Genomic DNA, 13,273 nt, shown 5'->3' on the forward strand with positions numbered 1-13,273 from the left:
GCAGTGTTGGGGTGATGGCTGGACTCGAGATCTTGGACATCTTTTCTATCCTTAGTGATTTTATGATTTTTGATATAACTATGGTACCATACAATTTGGGAAGTATCAATATCTGTTTTTTTTTCCAGAAGTTTAAGAGAGCAAGAGTGTGAGTAACATCAGAGAAAATGAGCCTCTTTTTCAGTGGGTTTCTTGGCTGCTCTCACTTTGGAAGTTTGTGTTGAAAATCATGTTTTTCTTTTCTCTGCATGGCTCAGTCTTTATGCTCTGCTGTCCCATTCAGAGCAGGTCAGAGCCTTCATACTTGAGTTGTTTTTTTTGATTAAAGGATTAAAACAGGGGTGTGTTACCCCCTTAACATCTCTTTTCTTATTATTATTTATTTACTGCTGCTGTAGGTCAGCAAATAATCTTCCTGTTGCGTTTCTGTGGGTCCAAACTACTGTAAAAACAAAGACCTGTGCACACAAACCCATAACTCTGGGGCAGAAATGTTGGAGTTGAGTTTGTGCTTGTCAGCACCGAGTGTTTCTGACCAGTTTTTGCAAAGAGCATACCCACCATGAGTCTGGGCTGTGCTTGGGTGCCCCTGAAGGAGGGGTGGATTCTGATGAACAGGTAGCCTGGGGAGAGGTTTGCTTTCCAAGCTGTATCTTATAACTGGTGTGGATCTTGTTTGTCTTCAAAGATAAGCTCTGCTGCCTGTGGCTATGGCTTCACCCTGCTGTCCTCCAGGACCACAGACATCACCAAAGTGTGGGGCATGGGGCTGAACAAGGACTCCCAGCTGGGCTTCCAGAGGAGCAGAAGGGACCGAGGTAAGGATGGGAGTGTTTGAAAGACTTCCAAGATACACAGAACGTGGGAAACTTCACCTTAGGAGGGGTGAGAAACATCCAGGAGGCTTTGATGCAGATGGAGTCTTTGGGTTTGGAATTTATTTTTTTGAAAGAGATCTCTTTTTTTTGAACTTAGCTGTGTTTTTGTGTGCTCTGTAACTGTTGGAGGTTTGTGTTTGCTCTGTGCAGGGAGCTTCTGTTGCTGCTTGGAGGGGACTGAAATCTATCAACTGTTTATTCTGCAGGAGTGTGTGTGTTGGCCAAGGTGTTGCTTTGAATCACTATATTTTGGTAGTGACCTTTTTGGCAAGATGCTTCACTCACTTCCATCACCTTGGCACCTTTAAACTAATTTCCTTTCCCCCAGAGATCTTCCCGTACTGTCAGTGGATGTTTTTGTGAAGCTGTAGGGCTTTTTGTTTTAATCCCAAACTGCATTTTGAAGGAAAAATCATGTTACTCAGCCCCTTGGTCTTATAGCAGGCTCTCAAATGCATTGAATAGGATGATTTCTGTGCAGAATGTTGGTGCCTGCCACCTAAGACAGATAGGAAACCCCCAAACTCTCTTCCCCTGTAGAATCTGTCTCTGAAAACATTCCTCCACAAACAGCTGGGGAAAAGTGCCTTAAAAGTGCTTCTCTTTCTAGTGCAGAGAAGCACAATCCCTTCAGCTGTGGTGCACCTGATGTGAGCACCAGACTGAACGTTGGGGAGAAGCAAAGGGAGGTGGCAGGTGCAGTGTGGGCTGTTGTGTGCTGCAGGAGCCTCACTCCTGCTTTCCAGGGTGTCAGCTCTTCCTCTCCCCTGGCTCTCCACGTGCTGATGTCTCAGGGGTATCTTGCTGTTTCCTTGGTTTTCACCTGACCCACAGGTTATTTTTGCCAGAGAATCCAGGAACAGGTGAAATAGTTTTGTCAAGAGACAAACACGAGAGTGTTTGGTGTTGGGATGTGCTGAAAGCCCAGTGCAGAGCATGGGGCTCTGGCTGTTTGCCTTCCCACAGCCAGGCTTGCAGTGGGCTGTGCCTCTTGTTCCACAGTGGTGCAGACTTACTGGGGCCCCTGCTGGTTCTGACACTGCCCCTCCAGATGCTTCATTTCCAGGGGAATTTGCAGCCTTCTGACTTGTGGGTGGTTCTGTGTCGTGCTGTAACTTCTGTTGTTTCTGCACTAAACTACTCATACTCTGCTCTCACTCTCCTCTTCCTTAGCCACCCCATGGCCTCTTTTCCCCCAGATCCCCTGGGTATCACTGATGGTGACCACAGATCCCAGTGTCTTGTGTTGCTCTGCTGGAAGGAACAGAGAGAGAGGAGAAGGGATTTTCCTTTGTGCCTTTCTCCTCTCTTCAGGCAGATCCAAACTTTGGTGCCTTTCAGTGTTCCCTGGCAGGCTCCCACCCTCTGCAGGCAGCCAGTTGTGATGCCCCTGCTCACATGGAGTGGTGTCTTGCTGTAAAAGAACATGTGGAGATTTTCTTTCTTTTCTCTTTCACTGAAGGCACTGAGGCCTAGTTAAAGCACTGTAGGTGTGAGCAGAATGCTGCTCGGGGTCCTCGGGGCTTTGATTTCACTTGTTACAGTGCCTTTCTTTGATATCAGAGCCTTTTATCTCCCCTTAACCTTTTCCCTGGTACTGATTTAGGTTTTGCTGTTCTTTTTTTTTCCCCCTTTTTCCCTTCCCAGCTGACAGTGCCTGATTACATATTCCTCAGGTTACTGAGGCTTCTCTCTTCTAGTGCAGCCTGTCATTTTCTTTTATAAATGTTAGATCTCTCCTTCCCTACAGAGCCAGGCTGGCTAATGTTTCTTGCATTCCTTTTGAAAGGGCCTTTAATCTACTGCTGTTTAAATGTGAAGCCCTCAGATGTTTTTGTTCACCTTTTGTGCATTTTGTGTTGCTGCTCTTGTACCTTGGTTGCAGTATCCCCAGCTGCACAGAGCGCTCGCTGTGTGTGTGGAGTTAAGCTCTCTGGTAACACACCCTTGTTCCCCACGGTGGTGGATCACAGGGCTGGAGGCCTCAGTGATCTTGGAACATGACAGGACTGGCACAGAGCTGGTGCAGTTGCTTTGTGGAAGCTCCTGACCTTTACTCTGTCTCTCCTTTCCTCCAGCCAAGGGCTACGAGTACGTCCTGGAGCCCTCGCCGGTCCCGCTGCCGCTGGAGAGGCCGCAGCAGACCCGAGTCCTGCAGGTGTCCTGTGGCAGAGCCCACTCCCTCGTCCTCACCGACTCCGAAGGAGGTACAGCCTCCAGCCTGCCTCCTGCTGCTGACAGGGCAGCTCTGCTGGGGCAGGCTCCAGGCCAGGCTGCCCCTCTGCCCTGCAGAGCTAGACCCTGGCCGGGCGGGATCCTGCCGCAGCGCGAGCCCTGGGCGTAACCCTGCTGTGCTGAGCTCTGCTTGGCTCCAGCTGCTGGGGCTGTGTCACTGCAGAACAAAATGGGGGTTGTTCACCCAGCCCTGGGCCCCGCTGAAGTGCAGCCTGTGTGTCCTGTGCAGTCAGACGTGGGTCTGAATTCAGTTTTGCCAGCACTCCTGAGTTGCTTTCCCCTTGAAGCCCCCGAGAGCTCCATTTCTAGCAGCCATTAATTAATAGGCCTTTCTGGAGAAGATCCTGTTTGTGCAGTGACTCCACGGCTGTGAGAACTCTCTGGTGTGGTGGCTTCAGTGCTGCCCATCAGTGGGGGAGCTGCCTGGTTGTTGATTTAAGGCCCCTGTGGGAGCACTGATCCATTTCTGAGTCTCCTTGGCAACGGCGGGATGAACGAGGCAATTACTGAAGAACTGCCACTGGGCTGCAGGTACTGCTGCTGTGCCTGCAACAATATCCCTGGGACACTGGGGAGGAAAATTGATTCAGTCACTTGAATTTAAGTGGACTTGGTTTGAAGGAAGCTCATGCCAATTTTTACAGAGCCGTTTTCCACCCTTCATACTGAGGGCTGTATGAAAAAAACATCATGTACCTGAAAAGAGGCTTTCAGGGGATTGGACAGTGATAGAAGTAGTGAATTTTGTCATTGCTTTTCAGTTTTCACAATGGGGAACAATTCTTATGGACAGTGTGGCCGAAAGGTTGTTGAAGATGAAACTTACAGGTGAGAGTCCAAAGATCCTGAACTTCCTTAATGTTAAAACCATCATTGCAGGGAAATGACCCTACAGAAAAGCCTGGAGGTGGGAAAAACCTGGGATATAAGTACAAGAATGCCATTTAAGACAAAGCAGGCTGAGGACAGGCTGTTATGCTGCAGGTGTCATATGGTTTAAACCCAGGCTGGGTGCTCACACTTGTCTGACCACACTCAAGGCAGAAAAATTTCTGCATGTGGCAGTTTTCACAGGGCACAGTGAGAAAACCCAACCTTCATAAACTGCTTGAGGTAATTGGTGATGGAAGTTGGTTGTTCTCCCTTTAGGCTCTCAGAGTGCAAGTGCTGCTTCTGAGGGTGTTAGAAATGGCTCTTAATGAGGACAGAGGCCCCCTTTTATTGAGTCTCTTGACTGTAGCTGCCTTTGAATCTCTAGTGCTTTTCTTTTACAGGCTTTTTGTGGGCCACACCAAAGCATCTTCTCAAAATGCTCTGTAAGGTAGTGATGTGAGCTGTGGGAGTATGTTGAGAGTTACTGATTGCCTGGCAGGGCCTAGAAGAGATCTTGCTCGTTGTGCTCTGGGTGATCCAGAGGGCTTGGCCTGTAGAGTTGAAGAAAATGACTCTAGTTCTGGGGCCAGTCCTGTTTAATACCTTTATCAATGATTTGGGTGAGGGGCTCGAGGCACCCTCAGTAGGTTTGCAGGTGACACCAAATGGAGCAGAGTGTTGATCTGCTCAGGGGCTGGGAGGCTCTGCAGGGGGGTCTGGACAGGTGGCACTGGTGGGCTGAGGTCAGTTGTGTGAGGATTAACAAGGCCAGGGGCTGGGTCCTGCCCTTGGGTCACAACAACCCCAGGCAGTGCTCCAGGCTTGGGGAGGAGTGGAAACTGCCCAGCAGAAAAGGCCCTGGGGGTCACCATCCCTGGAGGGGTTCAAAAGCCATGTAGCCATGGCACCTGGGGACATGGTTTAGTGGTCATGGTAGTGCTGCATTGGTGGCTGGACTTGATGATCTTAGAGGTCTTTTCCAACCTTAAAGATTCTGTAATTTAGTTAATTTTTTTCCACCTTGAATCTCTCATGTAATAGCAAAGTGGCTTTCAGTAAAGGCAGAGCTGCCCTTGGGCTTTTCAGCTGCAGTCCTCTCACATCCTCTGTGTTGCCTTTTCTCTTTTTGGTGGTGGTGTGGTGGTGCCCAGTGAAAGCCATCTGATTCATCAGCTGAAGGACTTTGACAGCAGAGTTGTCCAGGTAAGAGGATCATTGTCTGAACTCAATGCTGAAGGTGGATTGAGAACTGGCTGAAGAGCTGAGCTCAGAGGCTGCTGGTCATTGGCATGGGGACCAGCTGGGACCTAGTGCTGTATCCCAGGGGTCAGTGCTGGCTCTGAAGCTGCTCAGCTTTCACTGGTGTGGGTGGTGGGGCAGGGGCTGCCCTCAGCAAGTCTGCCCATGACATAAAACTGGGAGGAGTGGCTGACACACCAGATGGTGGTGCTGCCATCCAGGGGCTGGAGAAATGGGCTGAGGTGAAGTCCTGCAGTGGCCTGACCAGCTGGGGAGCAGCTCTGGCAGAAAGGCCCTGGGGGAGCTGGTGGACACCAGGTTGACTGTGAGGCAGCAGCATGGCCTTGCTGTGGAGAGGGCCAGTGGTGTCCCAGGCACTAGGGCAGACTGGAGCATCTCCTGTGAGGAGCTGCTGAGAGGGTGGGCACTGGAGCAGGAAGGCTGGGGGGTGTTTTGGCAATGTGTAAACACCTGAAGAAGGAGTGCCCAGGGGATGGAGCCAGGCTGTTTGGTGGTGCCCAGTGGTAGGGCAAGAGGCAGTGGGCACAAGCTGGGACAAGGGAGGTTCCCTCTGAACATCAGGGAACACTTTTTGGCTGTGACTGAGTACTGACACAGGTTGCCCAGCCAGGTTCCTGAGTCTCCCTCCTTAGAGATACTCAAAACCAGCTGGACATGGCTGTAGGTGGCCCTGCTTGGGCAGGGGTCTTGGACCAGATGACTTTCAGAGGTTACTTCCAAACTCAATAAGTCTACTGTGGTGTGGCCTAATGATGTTTTTAATTAGGCTTGTAAAATTCTGTTTGAATTTTTCACTGTTTTATATTTTTCAAGGGGGTTGAGCAATTGGTCCCTGTTTGTCCTTTGAGAGCAGTTATGTGCTTAATACTCTTGATAATCACTCTCTTAACTTGTGGATTAAATCCCTTCAGTTTTTGGTTCATTTTTAATGTCTACTTTTGAAGATCCAGGCTTTAATTCCTCCGGAGCCTGTGGCAGACACGACTGGCAGTGCAGCCTGGGTGTCCAGTGGAGAGGAGACACGTTCCTAGATCACTCACATGGCCAGGGATCAGTGGCACTGTGCAGCTGGCAGCCCCTGGGGAGGGAGATCCCTTCCTCCTCCTGGCTGGCTGGTCATGTTGTGCTGCTGCCTCAGGCTCTCTGTTCACTGGGCCTTGTGCTGCTTCTCAGAACAAACCAGCCACAGCATCACCTTCCCCAGGGGCAATCCTGCTGCTCTCTGTGCTGCTCTGGCCCTTCCCTGCCTGCCGAGCTGCTTGGCTGGGAGAGAAATGCCAAAATCTGAGCTGATGGGCGTGGTGGAGGTTCATGGGACAGTTCTCCTGCCAGAGGAGCTTGGTTCCATCACTCCTGAAGGCGTGACCAGCTCTGCTCTTCCTCCCTGTGCAGGTGGTGTGTGGGCAGGACCACAGCCTGTTCAGGACCAGGAGGGGCACGGTCTATGCCTGTGGATGGGGGGCTGATGGACAGACAGGTAGGAGCTCAGCTCACCTCACAGTGACCTGATGAATGCAGCAAGCTGGCCCAGCTCAGAGCTTGTGACGTGTGCCCATTGTGCCTGTGTGGACAGAAAGGGGCTGGCACATTTCCAGCTGTGTGCAGATGTTCTCAGTATTCCAGTGTCTCCAAACTGAGACAAACCAGGTGATTTTCAGAGGAGCTTTAGGATGCCACGCTGACAGTCCAAGGGTGCAGCCTGAGCAGAGTGTGTCTGCTGTTGAAAGCTTGTGAGGGGCTGTGGAAGTGGCATGGGAAGCTGAGCTCACTGATTCTCTGCAGGCTTTGCCTCCTTCATGCTCATTTCTGGGTCTTGTTTTGCTCCCTGCTCCTTGTGAGCTGACAGAGACCTTTGGCAGCTGCTGCTCTCTTAGCATGGGATCTTTGGCCAGGCCCTTTTTCTGGTGACTTCTGCTGCCAGAGCACTTCCTCACAGTCCTTCCTGCTGTGTGGTCCTTCTGCTGCTCCTGAAGCTGGGGTCTTCCCATGGTTCTTGTGTGTGGACATACTGTGCCCCATCTTGTTTCTGTCATTACATTCTGGCCTCTGTCCCAGGCAGCTCTTTGTCATGTAAGGTGTTTCCTTCCCAGCCTCTTCACATCCTGTTCACCTGCTTCACTGTCCCACTCTGCCTGTGTGATGGTTCCATGTGTGGTGGTATAAGGCTGGTTTGTACTCCAGTGAGGCAGCTTTGCCTAGGAGAACAAGTGGAGGAAGGATGATTGAATTATAACATAGCCAAATGGTCCTAGGTAGGCATTAATATGCCTGGAAAAACAGTTATTCATCATCTCTCTACTTTATTCCTTGCAGGTCTAGGACACTACAACATCACCAGTGTTCCTACCAAGCTACAAGGTGACATTGCTGGAGTAAACATTATCCAGGTCTCCTCCTATGGGGACTGTTGTCTGGCTGTCTCAGATGAAGGAGATGTTTTTGGCTGGGGAAATTCAGAATATTTGCAGCTGGCATGTGTCACAGAAACCACACAGGTCAGTTGGCCTGGGGGGGGGGTTCACCTTTCAGTTCAGCTGCTGTGCACAGGGTTAAGGATGACTTCTCCTGCTCTGGGTTCTCCTGGCAGCAGTGGAAATCAGCATAAACTAACACCACGAGCAGGCTGTTGAGGACAGGAACCAGTCTTTGGCTGGCTCATCTGGAATTTGGAGTGGTCCTGCTTTGAGCAGGGGTCAGATGACCCTTGGAAGTCCCTTCCAATCCACTCGTGTGTTGGTGGGTTTTTCACCTGAGTCCTAAACAAATCCCAGTCTCTCACAGATCAGAGTTTTTTAGAGTGCACTTCCATGGGGCAGAAATAGAGTGTGCTCTTGGCACTGAGCATTGCAGTACTGGGGTGATGAGGCAGGTGGTCTCTCACAGTTTGTGTAGGAAATACAATTGGGCAACTAATTAACACCCAGGCCACTCTTGGCAGCAGGCTGAGAGCAGACAGTTGTGTTAGGAAGGCTTTAGTAAAATACATGCCTCTGTTTCCTGTGCCTCCCCTGTTGTATTTTCAATAAAGGGCTAATTCCTGAGGCCCATAAGGCCTGAGATCAGGCACCAGCTGAAGGAGTGTAGCAGTTCCTGGCTGGGAGCTCCAGGGGGGTCAGAGGGGCTGAAGTGGATGAAGGGCACAATTGTCCAAAAAGCCCAAATTGTGAAGTAGCAGAGCTGGGTAATACCTGTGAAATCTGAGCTCACTGTGTCTGTCCAGCCGTGCTGCTTTCTCTTGTGTTGAACTGCACCAAATTAGAGTGATTTTCTTTGATTTTTCTCTAGTTTGTCCAAAAATGCCACCACAGACCAAATTTTAGTGATACTGCAAATGGAATTTTCCACGGACCCCTTGGGCCTGACGTGGAGGGGCAGGGGTGTGAGCAGGCATGAAGCTTCCCCAGCTTTGCTGCCATTTAAGCTTTCCAGGGTTTCACTTTCCCCACTGTGCCCACACTCTGCCTTCATTTCCTGTAGAGTTTTTAATCTTGGGCCTTACACTCATTCTGTTACCCCAATAAAGGTCTCTCCCAGGAACTCAGTGCACCAAAGCTCTAACCAGAAGCATAGAACAAGTTAAAAATGTGCCCAGTTGGCAGTGTACCTTCTCTCCAACCTCCTGCAGGTGAACGTGCCCAGGCATTTGCCATTCAAGGTTGGGAAGATAAAGGAGGCTGCGTGTGGAGGCACTGGCAACCTTGTGCTGACAGGTGAGCTGCCTTTGGCAGGTGTCCTCTCCAGCCCAGGGCTGAGCACTGGGGGGTGGTCAGGCCATGGAGCAAGCATTGTTCACTGGAAATCAGGCACTGTCTGTTGAGAGTTGGGCAGCTGAGCACCCAGTGATTGAAGAAGGTGTGTGGGGGGTTGGTTTCCCTAGCCACAGGGCAGTGCCTCCAGGTGCTGGGGTCCCCATCCCTGCAGGGCTTCAAACACAGATCTCACTCAGGGCGTGAAGTTCACCAGCACAGACTGTCTTACAGAATTGTGTTCTTCTGCAGAAGAAGGAAATGTGTTTGTCTGGGGATATGGAATCCTTGGGAAGGGCCCAAAGCTCCTGGAGACAGCAGTGCCAGAGGTGATCCCCCCCAGCCTCTTTGGCTGCTCAGACTCCAGCCCAGATGTCCGCGTTGCTCACGTGCGCTGCGGCCTCAGCCACTTTGCTGCACTTACAAGTAAGTTTCCAGTCCTGCCATCGTGGAGAACTCACCTTGCAGTGTTGTTGGTAATTAAAAGGGGGGAAGAAACCCAAACACTCCTCTTTCTTTATGCTCAGAGCACACTGGAATGCAGCAGGAGGGGTGGGCAGCACATTTACAGGGGTCAGCGTGGCTTCTGCACTAACTGAGGCTTTCATGAAGAGTTATCCTTCTAAAGCAAACAAAAAATTTCACTCAAACAGGAAACCTGGGAAGGTTTTTTCATTTCCTTGTACAGAATAAGTCAGTTGTACTTCAGAAGCATCAGGAATTTGTGATAAACTCCAAGTGAATCCAAATCAGAGCTAGCTGTCAGGGTTTGCTGGCTTCTCTAACCGACTGTTAACACTCTGAGGCTGGAAGACTACACGTTTAACATGCAAAGGGTGTGATCCCTCTACTGGATAGCAGGCTTTCAAGGAAGTTTTGAATTGGAAATGCACTTAAAAATGGGCAGCAGAGGGCAGCAGCACAGAAAACCCGTGTGCTTTGTGGTGGAAGTCAGCCTTCACTGAGGAGGAGTGTGAGGAGCCAAGAGCTTGGTCCTTCCTGGGGAAGTGGTGTGAATGGCACCTGGTCTGGTGCCAGGGTGCCTGTAACTGGTGTCCCCTGGCATTCAGGAAGCATCAGAAGCTGTGTTTGGATTAAGTTGTGCTTATGTTACAGGGAGAGGTTTGGTTGTCTCTGCTGTGGGGCTGATCTGAGCAATTCTGAGATCTACATGCTTTGCTGAGGAGCTTAAAACTCTCCAGCTCTGTTAAACACCAGTGGCTTCTTCTCCCCAGTTGTTAGAAGGCCCCTTTTGCCAGGCAGCTGATAACCAGCCCCCAGGGACAGCCTGGGGCAGCTCTCCCTGCCTGGCAGTGTGATAGCTGCTGTGGGGCAGCTGTAACTCTGCCTTCCAGCAAGGGATTCACTTCACCACAGATCATTCCCTGGCATCCCTCCTGCTGCTCTTTCTTCAAAGAAACAATCCAGAGCAAGAGCTGTAGGAGGGGCAGGCAAAGACTTGTGCTCATGACCTGCAGCTTGTCCTGCTCGTTGGGCATCATTTTCCCCAGGCACAAGGACATTTATTGGGCTGGGAACTCACCTCAGTGGGTGTATAGCCCTTTGTACTCCTGGAAGCACTCATCAGCATCACAGATAGAATTCTTCCTTTTTAATGCCTTTTGCCCTGTTTTATTGTTTTTATTCTTTTTTCCCCCCTTGTATAGATAGAGGAGAACTGTTTGTATGGGGCAAGAATCTAAGAGGGTGCCTGGGCACTGGAAGGATGGAAGACCATTATTTCCCCTGGAGGGTAAGGATGGTGGTATCAAGACCACTTAGGGGTGGAGCTATGCAATACATTCTTAAGTCTGCTATTTCAGTATTGATTTCAGATCCCAAAGCAACATCTGGTGCTGTGCTGGCACATCTGGTGCTGTGCTGGCACATCTGAGCAGTTCTTATCTCCCTTCTGTCCAGTCTCCTGCCTGCCACCTCTCCCTGTCTCTTCCCTCCCCTCCTAACCCACACTTTGCTTTGGTACCTGCTGCAGAGAACACCAGCAGCACTGGTCCTCTGTGGCCCAAAAGATTTGGATTACACATGTAAAAGAGGTGAATGCTTTGGTCGTGGTGGTCACACAGTGGCAGCAGGCCCAGGCAGCAGTGGCCTTCCTTCCCCAGCTCCTCTTCAAGGGAAGCAGCTGTGCTGCTGGGTCACTGGCCTGACTGCAGTCAGTTGTTCCTTAGCCACAGAACTGTTTTCATAGCTGTTGCACAGTGCTTCCAGGTCCACTCCCTCCTCTCAGAGGGCTCCAGGAGCCACCCTCTGTGGGTGTAGAAGAGTCTTTGGCTCTGGAGTTCAGCACTCAGCTGCCAGATGTTCCCAGTCTCCACGAAGGCCAAGTTAGGAGAGGAGGGAGGCAGTCAGTGGGACCACCCTGGAGTCCCTTTCCATGTGCCTGTGAGGATGTTTCTTTAGCATGCTTCCTCCTTTTGAAAATGCAGTGAAGAGACCAGCTCTGGAGCATTGCCCAACATCCAGGGCTGTGGCTGAGTGACCTCGCCAGGCGTGGCACATGCAGGTCTGGCCCTTGGGGGTTGTGCTCCCTCCAGCAGCCACCTCCTGTCTGACACTACTCTGGCAGTTGCCCAGGAGCAGTCTGTGACCTGCCTAGAGGTGGGCACCTCTGAGCTCTGGGGGAGGAAGGTGTCTGGGGGGTGGGGGGCAGGAGCTGCAGTGACCCCCGTGTGTCTGGCGCAGGTGACCGTGCCCGGGGAGGTGCTGGACGTGGCCTGTGGAGTCGATCACATGGTGAGCATGGTTAAATCCTTCACCTAGCAAACCTGCTGGGCCTGAGCAGATGGGGAGGACCTGGAGCTTCGTGGAGTGGAGGCAGCAGGAGGTGATGGGGAGCAGTCAGCCCTGGCAGGGCCTGGGTGTGTTGGCATCTCTGCGTCCTCGGGACACTTCAGCTGACTGCAGGGAGGAGGATGTCCCCCGAGGAGAGTGGGGTGCAGGAGTGCTCTGCCTGCTCTGCCAGGAGCTCCCACAGGGCCTGGGGGGCTGGGGAGCCCCTCTGCCTGAGGATGGAGAGCATCTCCCTCAGGGAAGACTAGCACAGGGCATGAATTTATGGACACTTGCCCTGTCCCCAGCTCTGGGGTGCTTGTTTTGGGGAGTCCCTGCACTCTCCACTGTCAGGGACATGGTGGCTCTCAGTTGCCAAGAGCCCTTTTAAATCAGCCAGGTTTTTTGGTACTGCCTAGCAGGGCAAGAGGCAGAGCTGTGATGCTGGGTGCCTTCATAGCAGAGGAGCTGTGGACCCTCTAAGTCCACACTCCAAACAGCAGCAGAGCTGTGTCACTTCTCTGTGTGGGACACTTCTGCTGATTAAAGTATTTTGGCAAACTCCAAGCTAATGCATTTTTAATAAAGCATTTGTTAAGTCTTCCTCAGTAGTCATGGAAATATTCTTCAGCTTGACTTCACACATGAGCTCCTCTGTCTTGCACGTGGTGTTTAAACTGAAGCATTTCAGTTCATGGTGATGTGACAGGAAAACTTTGTCAGCTGAGGCCCTTCTGCACCTCCAGCACTGATGCTGTCCTGGCAGGGGATCTGTCCACAGACCCAGGGGACACCACAGACTCCTTCTGGTTCCATTAGCTGAAAACCTGTATCCAACCTGTTCTGTAAGTGCCAAAACTCAAGGGGTAAAACCTACCTTGACAAAATAAAGCCTTCATAAAACACTGGGAAGGTGAAACGAGGCTCACAGACACAGACAGGCCTGTGGGGTGCTGGGAGCTGTGCTGGGAGCTGTGCTGGGCAGCTGCTGTGGCTGGGGTGGGCTGAGGCAGAGGGAGCAGAAAGCTGCTGGTGAATTGGGGCAGACCCTCACTGCTCTGGGTTCACTTTAGTTTACACCTTACTCCACACGTGCCTTGCTTGCCTCCCAGGAGTGGTGGAAATAAAGGGGAATAAGAACAAGTCTGAAATCCCCTCTCACTCCTGACTCTTCTGCCTCCTCCCCATCTTTGTTCACTGCTGCCCAAATCATGGCCACATGTCATTGCTCACAGTGTCTTGCACTGCTTGCATGGTCCTACAGACTCCCAGCCAACCACACAGAACCATTTTGGTTGGAAGAGACCTTCAAGATCAAGGCCAGCTGTTCCCCAGCACTGCCAGGTCCCCACTGCCCCGTGTCCCTCACACCACATCTCCACAGCTTGGAAACCCCTCCAGGGATGGGAACTCCACCACTGCCCTGGGCAGCCTGGCACAGCCCTGGACAGCCTTTGCTGGGGAGAAATTTTTCCTGGTATCCAACCTAAA

General features: G+C 51.4%; 1 protein-coding gene across 1 annotated transcript; it reads left to right on the top strand.

The window, feature by feature from the left end:
- Positions 1 to 595: 595 nt before the first annotated feature.
- On the top strand, positions 596 to 11,773 carry WBSCR16 (Williams-Beuren syndrome chromosome region 16; the record flags this gene model as incomplete). The annotated part of the gene is made up of 11 exons (XM_008942602.1): positions 596 to 618; positions 689 to 818; positions 2,957 to 3,085; positions 3,875 to 3,941; positions 5,138 to 5,189; positions 6,639 to 6,723; positions 7,560 to 7,741; positions 8,872 to 8,956; positions 9,245 to 9,418; positions 10,660 to 10,745; positions 11,696 to 11,773. Coding segments are annotated over 11 exons (1,091 nt in total), but the record flags the coding sequence as incomplete, so codon positions are not given.
- Between the last annotated feature and the right edge of the window lie 1,500 nt (positions 11,774 to 13,273).

The sequence above is a fragment of the Merops nubicus genome, unplaced genomic scaffold (assembly GCF_000691845.1).
Source record: "Merops nubicus isolate BGI_N331 unplaced genomic scaffold, ASM69184v1 scaffold13306, whole genome shotgun sequence".
Lineage (NCBI taxonomy): Eukaryota > Metazoa > Chordata > Aves > Coraciiformes > Meropidae > Merops > Merops nubicus.